The sequence below is a fragment of the Pseudoliparis swirei genome, chromosome 16 (assembly GCF_029220125.1).
Source record: "Pseudoliparis swirei isolate HS2019 ecotype Mariana Trench chromosome 16, NWPU_hadal_v1, whole genome shotgun sequence".
In the NCBI taxonomy this organism is placed as follows: Eukaryota; Metazoa; Chordata; class Actinopteri; order Perciformes; family Liparidae; genus Pseudoliparis; species Pseudoliparis swirei.
Window position 1 is genome coordinate 7,573,105 of NC_079403.1, and position 21,361 is coordinate 7,594,465.

The window sequence follows — 21,361 nt, forward strand, 5'->3', positions numbered from 1 at the left end:
ACAAAACACACAATAATATAACTGTTTCTCGAAAAGCAGTCATAGTCTCATATTAATATCTACTTTATTTTATTATCTGACATCTTTAGGATAAATAGTGGGCTCTTCCTCATCAATTAGCCCCGATCAATTTGTGTGAGGAGATAATAACATGGCTCACATGGGGGGGTCTGCCCAGGTGACCCCCACCCACTCTGCTGATGCCTCTGGGGCTCGGCCTGAGCCTGTTGTTATGCACCTATTAGCCGTAACAACAGGTTAAGATAAACCTGCCACTCAGCTACAGACTGAATTTAAACACATTCACACCAATTACAGTGGATTTTTCAGCACGGCCCGAAGGGAAAGAAGTCAGTTTGTGTGGGCGGGACGTTGGAAGGCGTAACAACACCTCACACACATCAGACAAATCAGTTTGGAGTAAAAACACACATACAGAGATAAAAACTAAAAATAAATCACTGTTGGTACCTGAATATAATTATTGTCCTTCTTGCCAGGAACAAGAGCTGACATCATCATGACAACCACGAAGAACCAGATATATATATTTACCTTGAGGACCAACCACATCTTCTCCTATATGAGAATACTTCAACACATTAAGTGTGAACAAAGCACATTAATATATACACCTCTGGAGCATGTTTCCTCCCAAGTGCTAAAAATGGATCGCAAGGTCAGGGTGATTGACCCCTCAGAGAAGAACCTCTTCCTTTTAAAATAGGGAAAATCTCTATTTATATAACGGGACTCTGTCAGCTATAAATAACACAAATCCTTCTCAAGGTTTGATGTAATCTCTTAAAGATGTTCATCTGATACATTTGACGTGCGATGAAGCAACTGCCTGTTGGTGGATAAATATATCATAGCCCTTCAGAAATAAAACCTGGTGTTATGACTGTGTAATAATGCATATCTGGAGAATGGTTATCGAATCATAAACTCATAGTCAGCTGGGAAACTACACAAAATAAAGTGTCACCATTGTTTAACAGAGGCGGAGTGAATTTTAATGAGCGCTTCCATTAATCAGAAGAGGCTAAATCATTCAGAGGCAGGATGTCCGGAGCGTAAACTGCGCTCCCATGCTGCGAAAACAAGGCGCCATGTGTGACGCGGACACTGAGATTACCTCCAGTCTGAGCGGGACAGGAAGTGGGGTCGCGGCCCTCCGCCGCCCCGCTTCCAGGTGAGCAACCGGGGCTGCTGGGAGCCCGTTTACGCTCCATGTGGAAGAGAGATAGTGGCGTGTAATACAGAGTCGACGCCGAATGAGTAGAAAAAACATCTGAAAAGTCAATTGTTCACAAGGTAACGGACCCGACTGCTTTTAGGTGATACAGCATTTGATTTGGAAATGAAAGAAGACAATAAATACATGTGAGAGAAAGCTTATTTCGGTGATTACATGCAAGAGAATGTGAAATAATAAATACAAGAGGATGAGTCTATTTGCAAAAAATTTATTTCTCAAAAGTGCAAAAAAAACAACACCTTTAGTATATACATAAACGTTAAAATAGTGGCCGTTCAATATTTAATATCACAAAATGAAACCCTGCAAGAGAGGAAGAAAAAGTTAAAACCAGTGTTGAAAATATTCTACGCCTTTTTTTCTTTCTTACAGTACAACAGCCTTCCCGAAGGCGGCATTTTAAAATATCACGGGCCTGGTAGTGTGTGTAGCCTCGCGATGACAAATAAAATAAAAAATAGAAATTAAAAAAAACATTTTTGTTCAAATTTAGCTACAGAGATTTGAGGTCAGATCATGTGTCCGTGCAGCCGGCTAACGGGGGCGGGCAGGAGGTTAGGAGTTGTTGTAGCTACAGTAATACACAGCTGTGCTGGCCTCTGACAGCACCGATGATAACAGGCTTTCGGGTCCTTGCATGCCGGCCTCGTGTGGCCCGTACGCGCCCGCCATGTCCGCGCGCGCCGAAGAGGAGCTCAAATACTGCTCGAACTCGCTGCGGTCCACCTCGGCCAGCAGCTCAGAGTGGTGCATCTGCTCCACGCTGTCTGCCGAGTGCGGGTGGGAGTCCGGTGGCGGGGAGAGCTGTCCCGCCCCACCGGGATGCCGCTTGGGGTGGCTGGGACTGCAGTGCTGCGTGTAATACATGGCCAGAGGGTTGGGGCATCCCATGTAGGAAGGAGGAAGGTTGGCAGACTGATGGGGCTGCTCCGGAGCTGAGGCAAGGTGCCGGTGCAGGATGGCGTTGCCGTGGTGGTCCTGGGGCTGGTACTCCGCCGCCTGGGAGTGGTAAGCGTACGCCGGCATCATGTGGCAGTCCTCTTGTGAATGTGAGGGGAAGAACATGAGGTCTGACTCGACAGCGTCCAGAGGAGAGGTGTCAGGCGTAGGGAGGCTGTAGGCTTCGTAAGAGGGGCCCCCGAGAGCCTGAGCGTCTCGGTAGTGGCTGAGCGGCTGCGGGGGAACTTGGTAGCCGTGCTCGTGGTAGCCGAGGCCCAGACTCTCCACGCACCCTCTGCCATCCCCGGGCATGGACGGGACCAGGAAGCCAGAGTCCAGCCTCTTAATCCTCTTCACCTGCTTCCGCCGCCGGGGCCGGTACTTGTAGTTGGGGTGATCCTGCATGTGCTGAACCCGCAGGCGCTCGGCCTCCTCCACACAGGGCTGCTTTTCTGTGACAGGAAGGGCTTTCCATGATTTCCCTGCAGGTCAAGAGGAGAGTGCACATCAATGATCTGTCAGCAGAGACTGTATGCGGTCTGGTGATGCACACACAAATAGATTGTTGCCATTTTAGGGGGCAGGGGCAGGTTTTTGAGGTTATGTGCAGCTTAACTCCGACACTAACTTTTAATCACGTGGTAACTTCACCTGCTGCCTCAAGCGCCCCCTGCACGGATCGAGAAACAACCATTCATGTTGTTTGAGCCGAACGAAAACGACTTTAAAAACAATAAACGCGTATAAATAACAGAACATATAATACTCTTTATAAATAATCCGTACAGCCCTGGCACATAGACATAGAAACGAGGTATATAAAAAAAAGACTTACCCAACATTTTGCTGAGCTCCGCGTTGTGCAGGTCCGGGTTTTGCTGCGCCAGTCTCTTGCGCTCATCCTTCGCCCAGACCATGAACGCGTTCATGGGTCGGCGGATCCGCGGTTCGGTCTTGCCGCGATTCTGGCTGCCGGAGCCGGAGGCGCACGGCTCGTTCTTCACTTTGGCGTCCCCGAGAGGACTGAGGGGGTCGGCCCACTGGCAGTGTCCCATTCCAGGCATCATGACTGACATCTTACACCTTGCCTGGGTCTGATCGTCGCTGGCGTAACCCGCATCGGGACTACTCATCTCTGTCCAGCGGGGAGGTTGTGGAGAACCGGCGGGCAGCAGCAACGCACTGCGGCGGAGAACCAGCAGACAGACACAAAGAACTTAACGCGGGTTCTGGCTGAAAAGCTGGAAAGTAATTAGTCACATCCATAAGCCATTCGCAGGAGTCGCGTGGACTGAAGTGAACCGAATACTCAGTGCTGGATGTGAAGGCTGCTGCGCTATAAACTCACAGGCAGCCAATCACCATGTGGTGGGAGTGCCCGCGACTACAAAGGTGTAAAAAAGTTCGAGTAGTCCGCCTCCGACCCTTGTTTGAAGCGCTCAGCCCCTCTCAGGAGAGACGCGGGAGATTTATATTATATGCAAACTATAGATAACAAATAATAATATATGCACTTAAATGTTTGCTTTTTTGGAGATATCAAACATTGCGATATAAACCCAGGCTTTAGTACAAAGGCTTTAAAAAGTTGTCAATATGTGACATACTTCAGGAGAGAAAAGAGGTGAAACTCTTTCATCCACAATCACGATTATTTCGTCCAGTTTTAATAGTCCCCCTTTCTATTAGACTGACACTAATGTGCAGACAGCAATACACTTCATCCACAGTCTGTGTATTGGAGAGAGAGGGAGGGGGGGGGGGCGTTAAGTGAGTTAAAATCCAGAATATCAGGTCTACGCGTGGAGGTAATGGTCCCCTCATTCGCAACCTTTACGCACAGTCGTCTCTCGATGGAGACGTTCGTTGATTGCAGCCTAATGAGAAGGGCCGAACAAAGGGGCGTTGGAGTATTTTACGTTCCTCAAAGTGAAATCAATAGACCTAAATAAGAAAGCTTAAATAAACACCCATGTCATGTTGTGTTAAGTGCTGAGGCCTCTGACTCAAAGAACCTGGAAGATGCTGTGATACTCGCGCGCTTGTGTCTGGCTGTGATGCGCAAACGTCAAAACGGCCGTGGATACACTGTTACCCGACTAGACGTCGGTCTGGGATGTTAATGACCAGCTGATTGATTGAGTTGTTGGCGTAAAATGATCTACAGGACTTTTTTTTGGGGTATCACATTTATGAAGAGAACAGATGTGTCTGAAAAAAAACGCTCACATTTCTTGTTTTTATTTCCATAAAGGTACAAAATGGCAATAATGTAATGTCTGGGAGGACTAAAAATAAAGCATCATGTTAAAAAAGTAAAGAAAGTAATGTATTATTTTGTTGTTATACTTTGTATAGATGATATTTCTTTCAACAACTCATACACACATTGAAGGTGCGTTTCATTTGAAATGTTTGAACTATACTACCATTCAAAAGTTTGGGGTCACTTAGAAATGTCTTTATTTTTCAAAGAAAAGCACTGTTTTTTCAATAAAGATAACATAAATCAAAAATACACACTATACATTGTTAATGTGGTAAATGACGATTCTAGGTGAAACGTCTGGTTTCTAATGAAATATCTCCATAGGTGTATAGAGGCCCATTTCCATCAACTATCACTCCAGTGTTCTAATGGTACATTGTGTTTGCTAATTGCCTTAGAAGACTAATATCTGATTAGAAAACCCTTGTGCAATTATGTTAGCACAGCTGAAAACAGTTATGCTGGTGATATAAGCTATACAACTGGCCTTCCTTTGAGCTTGAAGTTTGAAGAACAAAATTAATACTTCAAATATTAATCATTATTTCTAACCCTGTCAATGTCTTGACTATATTTTCTATTCAATTTTCAATTCATTTGATAAATAAAAGTGAGTTTTCATGGAAGACACGAAATTGTCTGGATGACCCCAAACTTTTGAACGGTATGTCCTAGTTCAATAATTTTTACCTCAGTGGATCCTTATTCACTTTATTGTATTATTAATAAGCTTTGTCTCAGTTTAAAAAGGTACAAAAAGATATTTTCATTTGACAAAGAATACATTTGAGAGAGAGTTTGAGGTGAAACTTGAGGACTGCTTCACTGACATCAAACCAGTTTGTCAAATATAAACTCCATAAACTCTTTGAAACACACGTGCGAGCTACATGCGTGAGACTGTATCCTTGTTTTCGGAGCAGCTGTGCCCGACCAGGACGGTGACTCGGTGGGGGAAAGATTAAAGCAACCTGTTGCACCTCAAATGTCCAGACTTGGAGTGTTTATATTGAACGAAGCCCCCTGTTGGTGGTCAGAAACCCAAACATCACCCACAAGCCGGTGCCGGTTCTTATCGGAGCCAGCAGACCTCAACCTGTCAGCTCTTCTCGGCCCGTTCCCTCGCTGTGGCACACGGGCCACTGTGTCACGGCGAAAGGGGCTGACAGAAATATGAGAGATGCTTATGCAACCTTTCGGTGCCCCTGGGCAGACACCAGCGGGGACACAGAGAGCACGCCGGGCGACCCTCTAGGGGTCGGTGGGCGGGTGTTTTGGATGGAGCGTCAGGCCAAGCGCTGCATGGGACAGGATCTGGACTATAATACTGTCATCGTCTATTTTACTGCTTATGACCTGATAAGGTTTCCCCCTCCAGTCCCAAGAGAGTGGAGAAAGAGAGACTCTGTTTGCATGTGTGTCTCTGTGAATGCGTGTGTTGACATGGGCGTGGGCATGAGCGTGTCCTGGCCACCTCTCTCTCTCTCTCTCTAGCTGTGTGGGAGTGTAAAATCCTGTCTTTTGATGGGAGAAGTCATAAAGTCTGGAGTCGTAGCCACACTTCCTCCACAAGGTGAGGTTCAGAGTTGACCCAAAGGAGTGGTGGTGGGGGGGACAACTGGGAGGGGGGGACACGCCTCATGCCCCCACCCCCTCCTCCCTCCATTCCTCCCCCTGTCCCTGCACCAAGTCCCCCGCCCCGTGCCTGGGGAGTCTGGGGCTGGGTGGGGGCCAGGGCTCTCGACGCCAGCCTCTGGACTCAGCGCTAAGGGAGAGGTCACTCGGCTTGCTTACACAATGGCATTATCTCAGTTCCAGCCTCGGCTACTGCAGCAGTGAGCACTTCCTGTCCCTCTGCAAGCACTTCCTGTCCTTGGCGTAGCGGCACAAACTGTCCGCCTTCCGAGTGAGTCCTGAAACGCGGTCGAGCTGCCGGCCGCCAGTCTCGCTGCGTGAATGTCCGTGGGTGGTTTCCTTGGGAATTGCACAATGCGTTTGCTGGCTCCTTTGTGCCGCCCTGCGAGGCAGTGGTGTTAGTTTAAATCACAGGGGCGGAAGGTATAAATATGTTAGCACTCGCCGCTGATCCCCTGAGCCGCGAAAGGCCTGAGCCGGACAAAGCCACAGAAGGGAAAAGTGCTCAGAGTTTTAACAATACTCTAATTATCAGCACATGTTGAGGGACTCTGCCCAGTATGAATCCTACACTTCTTCAAGGATGTGTCGTGAATTCACGGGGCGGTCAAATAACAGAGCATAATTAGCTTTTTCATAATCAGTTAATCACTTGGGTCATTTGTCATGAAGACAAATTTGCTTGTGTCTTTGTCTCGTATGAGAAGATGCGTTCGATGTCTTGGCCTTATCGTGGTTCATTGAAGGTTTTTGGTTGGCGGGCTGTTGGTCAGACACAAATATGACATTTTACAGACAAAACACGTCATTTATGAATCATTTACCACACTGCTCTACATATGGGGAACACACACATTATTTAAAATGCATGGATTGCAAGTAACAATGAAACACTACATGATTATAACACTGTAATACATGTGTTGTTATAGATTAGACTCACATTTTCCAATCACACAGGTCTTTTAAGTATAAAAATGTCTATTTGCTTCAGCTGGAACCACAGCATTTTCATTTTATCAGCTTATAAAGATAATACGGAGAAGAGTTAGCAAACGGTTGCTTATTTAAAGGGCCAGAAGACACGGAGACACACTCACATTTATTTGGAGTCAAGTTTCAGTTCAATATAGTCGCTCTACTCTTAGCTCTTAGTCTCTGTCACGTGTTCACAGCTCGTCTTCAATGCAGGTTGCCGACAGCGTGGCGATCGACTGACGTTTTAATCGACAGTTAATTTGTCATGTGTATTGTAGGACAATAAATTGGGAGCCATACAGTCAGCGTGCAGACCTTTGTCATCGCCAATGGTGAGATAGGGATTGTTTAGATTATCTGATTAGACTATGACTTCCTCCAACACCTGCTGGAGAGCGGGAGGTGTTTTAGGATGGGGGAAGGGTCCCCGTCAGGAGGAGAGAATGAGGAGGTTGAGGAGCAAGGGGAGGGGAGGGAGGGGGGGGGGTGCACATAACAGGTGTGCAGAAGAGAAATGAGGAGAGAAAGTCTGGATTCTGAAAATAGAAATCACACTCTTTTTTTTTAGACTTTAGGTTTTAACACTAATAAAGTCACTTAGGAATTTAAAATGAATTTGAATTCCGCTCTCAAACAGTGCGAGGGGATCGGCGTGGAAATAAGTCAAGGAAAAATGTGACTTCTTTATGGCTTTTTGTTGATGGTTGATCTTTAGCGACCTGAGAATCACCCCATGAGGGAAATTGCAGATGTGAGAGATCGTCCACAGGTTACGGTGGTTAAATTATGCTCACAAATAGGATATGAGAGTCTATGTTTGATAGGGTCCCTCTTCGGTCACAGAAATTGGGGACTTGAAATTCAGACACCATAAAAACAAGACAGAAACCTGCCTCTCTCTCCCGTGCACACGGAGATCACCCGATGTGTTGTTGGTGGTACGGTCTTCCCCCCTCCCTCAGGGGATTGCTGGGAAAGTTCCCTTGCCCGAGAGCACACACCCGAACCCCGCAGAAAGGGTAGCGCTGCTGGGATGTTGTCTGCCTCAGACACGCAGGAAGCGGTCGCCACTCTCGTCTCATTGTTCTGGAGGCGTTAATCTGTCGGGAATCAGGTGGGAATCTACTCGGCCCTGCCGTGTTTATTGGCCAGCTTCAAGAGGACATTTTGATATCTCCACCCCGTGCCCGTCTGCAGCACCACCCGGAATGCAGATGCACCGATGATAAAAAAAACGATTGCTGCTCAGTTTGGAGATGAGCACATCCGCTGTATCTTCTCGTCTCGCCCTCATTCTCCTGTGGTTGACTGAAGCCCCGGGGGCCGGGCGAATAATATACGCTGGATCCTGAAAAATATGCCTTTAGTCATGCTAACACGAGGATGTTTGGGAACTTTTCACGACAAGTTGTGGTGACCTCGGCGTTTGCGAGCTGCCAGCGGTCGGCCAACAATAAAACGGAAGCAACAAGTAAAATAATCAAAGTCTCTTTCCTGAGAACATCCATCGTGCTGTAGTTTCACTCAGAGGCGACATGGAGGATGCAGCTACAACTATAATGTCAAGGATACGGTGTGAGGCTTTGAATCAGTGGCATCACAAGTGGGAAAGGAATCTCCAGAAGATCATATATATATATATACAGGACTATATATAAAATGTATGTATATATATATATATATATATATATATATATATATAAAATGTATATATATATATATATATATATATATACATACATTTTAACACAAATACAAAGGTACATTATTATTCCCGGTCGACAGCTCACAAAAACCAATTAGGGACCAATCAACTGGAAACGTAATTCCCAAAATGTCCAACGATGGCTCTAACCAAACTGACGGATTATAAGAATCATCAAAATCACTTTATATATCTACGTATATGCATTTCTATATTCATACTAATATATATATATATATATATATATATATTATAATAATAATTTCTACATAATAATTTCACTATTTAAAAAATAAATAAGCTAAACTGGGATTTGTTTGAAAACCAATACAATTATCTTAACTTTGTTGTGTGTTTTCAGTGATTAATCTTCTGTGTATAAACCAATAGAAACAACAGCCAAACCTTTAAAACTATAAGATCCAAGTCCTACCAGAATGATAATTTAACTCCATGTATACTTATACTCAGCCACTCCCCTTGATCTCAGGGTGACTTTCACTCATTTATAACTGTACTTTTTTTCCAAGACCACAGGCAGAAGGAAGTATTAATAGCCCGTCTTGATTGACTGATGAATCACCATTAGTAAGCGGGGAATGGGAGAGCCGAGGCTTCCTCAGAGAAACGGGCAGGGAGGTCAGCCGCACGGGAGGGCGGACTCTTTCATCTCCTCACTCTTACTGGCCCGACCCAAATCCACATTGTCCCGACGGAGACTTATCGAGACCCGTGTTTATCATTTTTATGGCTTTATCCATTAAGACAGAGGTACAGGGGGCTTCCTGTTCTCCAGGTTCCTTGACAAGACCAGTCGCATTATTAGGGTGAACCTCAGCTCCCATCTCGCTACGCCATTGTTCCTACTGGTGCTATGACCATTCCCAAACTGATAAGCCGTGTCTATTTTAGGTCATTCTTTTCTTTTTGTCCTTGACACGAGTTTGAGCCTGAAATAACTCATTTTAGTTGTTAGAACAAAACATGCACGTGAATATTTGCAGCTAAGATAACATCCTAAAAAGAGCTTATCGCTATTTAATGAACCATTTTATAATTAGTTTTTTACCATCAAAGGGATGAAGTTATACTCCTAAACAATAACTTATGGGCACAACAATACTTCTGTCCAGCCGAACCGCCATTTTTTAAATTTTCATATGCTCTCGCTTTGTGGCACAAAACAAGAATTGCTTTACAAGTATTGGTGAGAAAACCAAAGATAGATTATGTCCGAGCAACATTATTGTTTTTCTGACAGCCACCGGCCACATAAATTATACTCACCGCAACTTGACCTGCCTTTGACCCCTCCGCCCCAGAAGTCTCTCAATTCGTCTAATCTGTTTTGCAGCAACATGATGACGACGCCGATGATGATGATGGTGATGATGATGATGCACCTTCAACAGAATAATATCGAGATTTTAAAATCAGTGTTTGATGCCTTGGCGATGAAATGAGTTAATTACTGATCAAACTCTCCAGACTAGTTTTTTTGTAAACAAGGGAAGAGACAGTGAAGCCTTTGTATCTGACAATCGGGGTGTGAATTGATTCCTCAGTGGCTCAAACACGCTGGATCCTTTCATGTGTGGCCTTTGCCTTGGCGAGGCGCTAAAGCGTAGAACAAAAACGCAGATACCCCCGAGGGTGCTAACAGGACGCCGCGGCGGCCCAGGGTGACCGATTTCGATCAATAATGGCGTGTGTGATCAGTGGCATCGCACCTTGCAAGAATCTGGATCAATAAGGGAGCTGCAGAGACAGCAGATAAGAGGAAACATCCCCAGCTTCAACTTATCCTGCGCTTTCGTGGAAATAAAATCCTAAGACTCGGTTTAAATGAGACTTTTCATCATATTTTCTCTCATAGTGAACGAATGCAACGTCATTTCTGGAGATCACAGAACAAATACTCCAAAAGTCATCGCTGGAACTTCCTCATCGACGCAACGACTTCTCCTTTTTTGGACCGCGGTTAAAAGCTCCTGAAAACTGTTTTCCCACGTCAATACTGATCTTTTGCATTACCTATCTACGATGCAAGAATTTTATATGATCGTGCTGTCAATTACCAAATTAGCCGCACACGAGTCTTTATTCAACTCAGCAACGTGAGCGAGTGCTCTGCAGACACTCGAGTCCTTTATTGTGCTAAAGTGAGAGAAATGGCTCAGGAATGTGTTGTTTTCACACAGCTGTGGTTTTATGGAGGAAATGCACTGTGTGTGTGTGTGTGTGTGTGTGTGAGGGCTTCCTCCCTACGTTGTTCCCTTTACACTAACGCTGTATAAAAACAAGCAGCATTGATAGTTAGAGCCGACCCACCTTTAATCAGATTCACACATATTTTCCGTCAAATTATTTCTTTCTCTCGCTCTCGTCAAAAGTCCCGTCAAAAGTAAATCGCGAGGCAGATGGATTGGTGTCAGGTTGACGAGTCTGTGGGGCGGAATTCAAATCAACCTGAGGCGTGAACATTTTACTTTCACCTTTTTTTATTTCCTATTTAAGAGCAAAGTGAGAGCTGGCATTAATATGTTAACACATAATGAACATGAAACATGGCGGTTCGAACCACAATGAGTCTCAGTGAAATGTACGCCATGAGAGCATTTTATCAATACATTATCTCAAATATCTGGCCTATCTTACACTTCAAGGAGTTCCTGTGTTTGACTAAACCTCTCAGTGGTAGAGTTCACCTGATGGAGATTATCTCCTCAGTTCATTTACACACAATGGTCCGGATCATCAATATCTACTCCCTCCCTACAGTTGTAGTGAAGCCCACCATGCAGCCTCACTTTAAATGAATACATTTGACGATATAAATGCCATTTAGTAGATATTAATTTACTCAATACCTGTGTCTGTTGGAAGTATAAACAGACAATAGTTTGGTAACACATGACGTAGCAACCTGGCAATGTGTCAATACGTCTGCTTTCAATTGATTAAACAAACTAGATGTAATGTTTGTAACATTTAATTTCACACTGAGCCAGAATGTCTAACTATGCTGTGAAAGCATATGCAGGCCCATGTTAAATAATCAGTCCTACTTAACCCTCCTGTTACCTTTACATTTACTAACATATTTTACCCTCGGGGTCAATTTGACCCCAGCAATTAAAACCTCCAGAAAATTATGAGAATTTATATTGTTTCCCAAGTTTAAGTGTGAGGTACTTTATGTTTGTTTGTTGACTACCTAAATAGCCCATTAAATATATAAAAAAGTTGATATTTCTTATATGTTTGACAGTGAAAATCAGCCTGGGGTCAAATTGACCCCAAAGAACACCGACATTAAACATTGAATGGGGTCAAATTGACCCGAAAGGTAACAGGAGGGTTAAAGGTCAAGTGGGTATGAATTAGTGTCATCTGGCGGGGAGCTTGTAGATTGTAAGCAACTGAAACTTTGCCCGTGTGTCAAGTGTGTCTGAGAACTCCTGTGGCCAACGGAAGAACACGATCTAGAGCCAGTGGTTGGTTTATCCGCTCTGGGCTACTAGAGAAAACATGTTGGGTCAATATATAGCAAACGCCATGATTCTTGTTTTCAAGATGATGAAACACAAACATACTTATCAATATGAGCCTATATTCCATTTCTGCCAATAGATTATCTTAAATCCCACACACTGGACCTTAAAATGAGTAAGAGACGTTGTCAAACTATTTTAAAACAGATTACAAGCCTTCTTATGTTCTTCCTTACAATCAAATTCAAGCAATCCCTGTCAGCTGATTGGCACACACACACACTCCCCCCCCCCCCTCCCTCCCTAGTGATTATTCCTACATGATAACATGGGAAAAGCTCATATCAGGAAACTCAGGGGAAAGTCCCTCCTGATATCATCACGTTTCTGCATCCAGACAAAAGCTCACTACCTACACTGACATGCTGCCGCGCGTGAAACAATGGAGACCCAAGAGGACGCTATTCGCAGCTGAGAAATGGCATCCAGATATTCTGATCAATGCCCGTAGTGCAGACATTGAACTTTGCTGGAATTGTTGCATTCTGTTCGGCGACAGGTTCGGCTTTTTTGGCTCGACACCATCCAAAACATGTGTTATCGTTGCGGGCTGCGGAGCATGGGGCCTTATCAGATGGCCTTGTGGCCTTACAATAACACAGGCTCTATCATGCCTTAGCAGACCCGTATCTGACAGCAGTGTCATAGAACAACAATAAATACAACCTGCAAGCAATGCACATAATCATGTATACTCAAGATGCTCATGAGAATATATGAATCTGATTTGACAAATTTGAGAAAGATGTTAGGCAAACGAGTGAGTACGATTCTACAGCGTAATGATGAAAAATCCAAACCCAGGAAATATTCTTTAATGTTATTCATGAAATTAAATCAAGATAACGTCAACTAAAGCATGATTCTGTGCATTTGAACCACAGACCAGATTTCACAGCCGTGGCCCCCTGCAGTCACCTCTTGGTGTAATATAAGGCACAGCTTTACGAAGTAAATCAAAGCAGACTATTTCCTCCGCTCAGAGGAAAACCCCTCGGAGGAGAATGAGTTGATAAAGTCCCAATGTGCCCACGGCTTCCTCTGAGATAAATAAATACATAAATAAAAACACGCCTGGCCACTTCAGATGTATTGTTCCTCTGTAGGCTGTGAAGTAGAGGCTATATTGTTTATAATAAATAAGTCCATTAACAGATTTGGCCCAGGTGGATGACATGGCCTCTGTGATATCCACTCACTCCCCTGCAGGCACCGAGACCCCAGCGGGGCCACAATACTTCCATTTAAGGCAGTGATGGCCAAGGAGAGGGGGGTCTAGGTTAGTGTTGGTTTGACTGGGCTGAGACCGTGTCGTGTTTTCTGGAGTGATAAGAGCCGGAGCAGGAAGCTGTGAGAGGGCAGGAAGGAAAAGAGCTTGGGTCTGGAAGGAGAGAGGGGAACTGTGGAGACGGAGGATGAGGGTAAAAGAGAGTGCAGCAGAAAAAACAAGACTTAAAAAAAGAAAAATTGTATCAAAAAGGTTATCCAAGGAAATGCAATACATCTTAAACGCATGCAACCGTGTGTGGCGTTTGAAGGAAACGCTTTCTGCATGGAGGAGGGAGGGAGGGAGGGAGGGCTGAGCTCTGCTGGGAAACGCAGAGGGAACCTGGGGTCCAGGGGGAAGTGAGTGGATGACTAAATCTGGTCTGAAAAGCCACACCAACATACACCTGCTTCCCGCAATCAAACAGGCCACACGGCGATGACGATATCGAGTGTCAGGCATCTGAGCAAGAAGACTAACGTCATTCCCCCAAAACCTGCACCAAACAACTAGGGTTCAAAATGAAAGCGTAATGAAAAGCAAGTGGCTTCTTTGAATTGTGCAGGCAGAGCAGGTTGTAAGATGTTTTTGTTGCAGCTTCATTGATGGTTTTAACTTGAGTGCGTTTGAGTTGTTTGTGCGATGATGCAAATACCCACAAATGATCTAAATGCAACATTGTTTAGATAGTTGCGGCACAAAATCACAATAAAAGTCTTTATGCTAAGCTAAGCTAAACTAACCAGCTAACTATCGGCTGTAACTTAATATTTAATGAACAGATATGACAGGAATATCTTCTCCTAAAAGCAAATTAACCTGTTTCCCAAAATGGGGACAAATGGCAAATGTTTTGTGAAATAACTTAAAAGCTAACGGATGTCAGTGTGCACAAAGACACCAGCCAGTTCTTTCACCAGATTTGCTGATGGTCAAAAGTAATTTTGGATAAGGACCGTATAACTTCTAATGGATCAAATGTTTTTGTTTTGAAACCGTTTGAATTCATGAGAGCTAAACACACGATTCAGCGTTTTCATTGAGTTCCAAAAGGACTTTCTCTCCCAGGTGAGAATATCAGCAGCTCAGTGCCACCCCACGCTCATCTTTCCCCCTTTTTAATCAATCTGTTCAAAAGGATTTCTCTATTTTGAGATTTTAATCCAGGGTCTGAGTTAATCTCTGAAATTCAGGGATTGGAGGAGGGGACGGGGGGGGGGCACCAAAGCCACTCAACTTCAGCCCTACTCTCACAATTATACCCACAAGGCATCGAGGCAACCCATAAATCACACTCCCGTAATGCCTCTCGGAAAATTAATTTGTGTTCAGGCTCGGGACTCGGTCATGTAGGTCAGATAGTCGGCGCTGGTCTGCTCTGTTTCGGGGCATTTTTCAGTCAGATTAAAACATGGGAGGAAATAAGTGTGAATAAGTGATCAACTGGATTGGAAAATTCCACCTTAAATCCAAAATACAAATGTGTAATCTTCATACTGCATGTGGAGTTTTAAGGGAAACGCCGCCTGTCTGACATTTCAAAGTGAACGTGTATGTTCTGCTTTCTTGTGTTTTACACATGGATTATGAATCAGTACAACGGAGGGAGCCCTCCACTGGAACTCAAAGGCACTGCACACACACTTTAAAAGCCTGTTTCCTCATGTTCATAGCTCATAAGAACACACTCTACATGGACTGAATACATCTGCACACATGTTGCTTTGTCTCAGTATCATTTTAATATTTTGATAGATCTCATCACAAAGCCACATCTTTGCATTTCTTTTCCACTTGTTGCACGACTGACTTTTCAGATTCGTTGGCTTCATTTTTGCAAATAATCAAAAAGGTTTAAGAATAGGAACCGTCTTTAATTTTTGCTTCATCAAAGTTTATCAAATATAATGAGCAACATGACGATATCGATCACATGAAATACACAAAAGACACCCTGAGTAACCAGATTAAACTGTTGCACTGCCTAGAGCACGCACACACACACACACACACACACACACACACACACACACACACACACACACACACATCCAAATACATCCAAATGCATTCCAGATATTTGTTCATTATGACTCGTATTAATTGCTTGTATTGGTTCTTATTACTTATTTTTGACAGTGTGTACCTTTAATGGTTTATATTACTTGCTTGTAATGGTGTGTATTACTTTACTTTTTTAATACTTACTTTTAAATAGTATGTTCTTCTTAAATTTAAAATGCTGTACTGTAACTTTGCTTTTTGTGCATTTATCATGACCTGTTTGTTATTGTTTTATTTTATAAGGTCTGTCAGGGACTACAGATGCAAATGAGCTGAAGCTACACTCTACAGTGCATCAAATGGTGACATTTATGTTTTAACTGTACATGGTCCCTTTTAAGTAAAGATAATAATAATACAAAAAAAAGTATTTTTAAGCTTACAAAGTAAGCAATTGGCTGCCACTTAAGGACTTTTTCTAGTTGCCTTTTTCTTTCCTGAATGAATACTGTCATTTCTGCTGCTTTCAAAGCTGTAAGATCTCTTCTTTTTCCGAGATAAAAGATTATTTATTTATTTAGAAGTAAGACAGAAAATTAATGTAAAATGACTCCCTGAAGTATATAATTGTACTATATATTTTGGCGTTACCATACTATGTGAAGAAATGTCCTCATTCAGACAGCAACGTCATCTGCTATGAAGTTGACGAGAATTTGAATGCACTGTGTGATTATAGTGACAACTTCTCTTCCCTCAACTCATGGGACTGTTTTGATCCTGTTTCCACATATATGTTGAAGTGAGTTTTCTTAATAGATTTAACATCTCACCGGTTGGGTTTAAAATGGACCCGCAGCAGAGCCAGAGAGTCTGGCCTCTACTTGCCCTCTGAGGACTTTATTAGAGGTCTATTACTGTAAAGTTGTTATCAGCTATCAAGGAGGGGGGGGGGGAGGTCTCTCTGGCTGCACTAAGCAGTAAATAAATATGAGCCTATTGTATTCTTGTAGCCTCACTGTCCTTGCTCTTCCATGCTGAGTAAACGCTCACATACAATGGGAGGCCGGACTGCCTTGTCATCCCTGATCCCCCAAGATTGCTCTTCCAGGTCCTCAGCCTGGGAAAGATGAAGCAACCAGCGTCTCACTGCGCTGCATCCCAGAAATTAAGCAGATCCGAGGAAGATGACGATCAAAAATCATCATTGTGTTGTTGTTGATGTATAGGAGGAAAGTAACAGAGGACTTCAACTCGAGTTCAGTTCGGACGCACGTGTACTTTATTTCACTTTACTGATACTTCTGAAAGTTCTCCATTTTCTCAAAGTCTTCTTTTCTTGATTCAAGAGAGAAGACGTTGCTATTGTGGCGACATCATAAAAGTTGGAAGGTTTTATAACTTTTCTTGGCTAAGGTATCATTGTTTCCCACAATTTTAAAGCATTCTATCTTTTTCAAATTCTCATAAATTAAACATTTTGATAAATTCCATGGGAAGTTGGTTGAAATAATCTGACTTGACTCGATTAATACCCGTGTATTTGAAAGTATTTGAGGACTCAAAAAGGTGATAACTAAGACGTGTTTTTGAGTGACAATATAATCACAATTAGGTTTTGTATTTGTTGTTGTTGTGTATTTCATTCAGTCATTCATTGCATTACAATACAATATTATACTATATAATATACAAAACAGAAAGGTATAGGTAGATGCAAAAAATGCTTTTTATATTCCTATCCTAAATTGCCACTTACACTTCATGCAAGGGTTAGTAATGGTTTGTAATAATATCATGCAAGAGCCAGCAGAAGCCTGTTTAGGGAACCAACCAACCTAGTTAAGTTGAGAAAAAGTTCATGGTTTGGGTTAAAATAAGTACTTATATTACATTAATACATATATCTATTGCAGGGAGTTAAATGTTAAAGCTTGTGGTTCCACATGGGACATGTACAGCTGCTTCCTGGTTGAAGGTCCTGTGTTTGTTTGCTCACGATTGGCTCATATATACATTCTAGTGTATTCCTTTTTGTAGGTATAAGAACAACCTGTGATTGAGAACCGCCTGCTCTTCAGCGAAAGTGACATCGTCTTGACTGGAGGCCTCTCAGCTTGTGATGGATTCTTCTCACGGCGCCGTATCTCGCCACCGCTAATTGACGGTTCACGTGTCGGCGGTCCGTCACTCGCTGAGACGTGAGAAGTGGAAAAGATAAAAGTGAAAGAAATTGAAAGTCGCGTATGTTTCTGGCCGCCTTGGGCCGGCGGCCTGGTGGAGCTTCCTCTCCGGTTTCTCCACAGGAAGCGAGCGCTGACGGGGCTGCGCTGCACTCACGCAGTGTTCCTCGCATGAAAGCAGAAGCGAGGCCTTGAGTGAGGAGGGGTGCTGGACGGCATTATTCGTGGCCTGTCGCCGCGCCGCGAGCCCCACGGCGTGAGGCTGCCAACGCCAGGCGCAGGCCGTCCTGTAATCACCGATGACATACATGAAGTAGTTTTCCAGATCGGTTTTCCTGTCCTTCCAGCTGCGAGTGGGGCAAACAGCACAGGAAGAATAACACGAGTTGCAGCCGGGCTTAGGGAATGTGGCCTTAACAAACACGGCGCAAGTATAAAGAAAAAAATGAAAAGTTAAAAGGCACTCTGCTCTCCTTCTGAGAGCCTCTGAGAGAGGGAAGTGAGGCCACGTCCTGAGAGAAGGCCCAACCTTCCTCAACACCCACACAGACCCAACAATAACCTGCCACTCAAAGCCAGCGCTGTTGACTCTGCGCTACCCGCCAAGCGCGGAGGCCCAAATCAAGACCACTTTTCTGACATGTTATCTCGCATGTATTTTTTCGACTCAGGTCGATCTCATTCTCTGCCGCTTCTGGGTGTTGAATCAGCTTTTTCCTGCCGATGTTATTATCTGCAGAGAGATCTCAGACTAAGGAGCCCTCGCGTACGATGCAGTTATTAGGTTTTTGTGTTAATTGGCTTAAACCATTATCAGAATATGGTTTATTGTCAAGTAGGCGTCACATGTAAACTGGCTTTGGTGTGTAATGGGTACATAACAATAAACGTAGAAAAACCAAAAGCTGTAAGAATGGATGAATGAGTTTATTTATTTCGATCAGCAAAGAATATACAACCACCAAGAATTAAAAAAATAAGAAGGATACATGTGGCTGACCGAAAGAGTTAAGGCTATCTAGCTTATAAGGGCCCGAACCTAGAAATGCTTGAAAACTTGTTCCTGAAGAGCCGAATCAAGATGCTTGATTTTAGAAAGAAAAGTAGTGTTTAAAACATATTTGACTTCCTCTGGCTTTACTTTATGTCAAACACTTTCACTGGAATGTGGTTTTAAGATGTCATTTTGACTTAATGGAAGTAGTTCTGCTATACCTGCAACCTTATCGTCACTCCTTTGCATCCTTTTGACCGTTTGACTCCTTCAAATGGAGCTCGCGCCCTTCCATCAGTGGTTCCATACGTCTGCCGACTACGACCAGTTCAAACGACAGATATATTTTCCTTTGTTTTATTTTGATTGTTTAAAGAGGCCCGAGGGAAGCCAGTTGTTTCTAAATATTCACATTAAAAAGGCGTCACTTCGAGGTCATTCTGAGAAGTAAATGTTCTTTTCCGCTTTCCTGTCTCGTGACCCCTCAGATGAAACTCGTGACCTTTTTGGAGAGGACGTCCGACCGCGAAGAAAAGATGTTAAATTCCGCCTTTTTTTTCTCCTCCTCTGTAGCCTCCACATCAGAGCATTATACCCAAAGTGATTTTTACGGCAGCAGCTTAGCACACAATGCGTTGACCTCAGGTGCTACCGGCTCGCCGCTGTATGCACAGTCCGCTACCCGCCGAGGGGCCCGGCGAGCTGTCAGGATCTTACTTGCTAAGTCAATCAGCTGAGGTGTTAAAGAAGCCACGTCAACACAAACATACAGGTGCCCACTGACAAAGCTGAGGGGATGGACCGACTGTCACTTCAGCTCACCGCCACTGTCGTCATTGTATGGAGATGTTTTTGTGGTCATAAAACATGCACATGCTCACATTACATGCTAATTTGAGATAGCTGCATTATTAGCCTTCAGCACATGCAAACGCACACATATATAAATGCAGAATGTTACTTAACTATGATATGAAATCAATGGAAATAGTGGTTTATTCGTCTCTTGGGGCTACCGTTAACTCAATTAGATGGAAAGCATTAACAAGGCTTTATTTCAACCGAGGCGGCAACCTCCGCATCTGAATACTGAATCCACTGTCGTGTGTCTGAAACCTGCATTCTTATAACGACCAGCAGGGGGGCGACTCCTCTGGTGGCAAAAAGAAGTCTGATTGAGTATAACTAGTCTATTACAAGATGATCTCATTTATAACTTGATTTATTACCTCAGTAAACATGAGTTCATGGTCTTAATTGCTATAGTTTCAAGTCTTCTTCAGTATGGTGTTCGTTTAGTTTCTCTTGAATTGCAAAATAAACCTTTTTAATATAGACAAACATCATATGTGTCATGCATAGCTCAATTCAATCAGGGTAAAAACAGAAGTGACAGATCTTTGAGTTTCTATTCGATTTGAACAACCGTCAACTGACCTGTTAAAAAATTTATCTGAGTGAGAAGGAAATGTAAAGGTTGCTGGTGACAGTTCCCGTTGTGCTATTCCACTGAAATGTGTCTGTGTGTGTTTGTGTGTGGGGGGAAGTGTGTGTGTGTGTGGGGGGGGGACAAATAACAAATGCACTTTTTTTTATCAGGAGAGAATCACGTCCTGAACTATAGTGTTGATAGGTGCGTCTCATCTGGAATGGTCATTTAATCAGTATTTGAAAACAATGATGCTCACACACACACACACACACACACACACACACACACACACACACACACACACACACACACACACACACACACACTCATGCAGATAAACTCATTGACTCGCTGACTGAGTCATGAAGTGCCAGAGGACGCTGAGGAAGAAGGTGTGACGTTATTTCCACATAAAATGATCTGGCAGGAATTGCTGTGAACAACACGCCACGTCTCGATCTGACGATTTGATGTTAGAATACAAACGTACACAAAAATATGAGAGGAGAAAAAATACAGCATATATATATATACAAAGATAAATATAAAACATCCCAGACACAAACAAACACTTCCAGGCAGCTTGAGGATTGTGTTTGTGTTAATCATCCCTGAGTGTTTGTTGACAGGCGTGAGCGTCTTTGCTGAGCGACTCTGATAGTGAGTATTGTGTCGGCCCAGCAGGCCACCGGGACACGCCCAGCGGCGCCACGCTCTGTCCGTCGGACCCGCTACAGTCACCATCTCTCTGTCTGTCATGACACACACAGAAAGAGGTTTCTCTCTCCGCACACCACGGGCGAGACCTCGTCCTTCTCATTTGGATATTTCTTATTTATTAAAGGTTTAGGTCACCCAGTTGGACTTTAACGATTTCCATTTTCTTGACACTTTGACCTCACTACTAACAGAACAATGTGTATACTTCTAACTGAACAACCCGTCATGTATTTGACAGCTATAGTTAGATACATGTTATGCATGTTGTAAAATATGTTGCATTATTATGCATTGAACAAGTAAAGCAGCATATAAAGTTCTTACATTTAATCTATTAAGTATATATACTTATATATGAACGCACAGGGTGTTTTTTTGCTTCGTTAAGTAATGTATTTTCAACCCTTTAAGTATTTTAAT

General features: G+C 43.4%; 1 protein-coding gene across 1 annotated transcript; it reads right to left on the reverse strand.

The window, feature by feature from the left end:
* Nucleotides 1–1,453: 1,453 nt before the first annotated feature.
* sox17 (SRY-box transcription factor 17) lies at nucleotides 1,454–3,496 on the reverse strand. The gene is made up of 2 exons (XM_056433945.1): nucleotides 3,036–3,496; nucleotides 1,454–2,682 (listed from the first exon to the last, which is right to left on the reverse strand). The coding sequence occupies exons 1-2, from the start codon at nucleotides 3,331–3,333 to the stop codon at nucleotides 1,817–1,819; spliced, it is 1,164 nt and encodes a 387-aa protein (XP_056289920.1). The 5' UTR covers nucleotides 3,334–3,496; the 3' UTR covers nucleotides 1,454–1,816.
* Nucleotides 3,497–21,361: the final 17,865 nt, after the last annotated feature.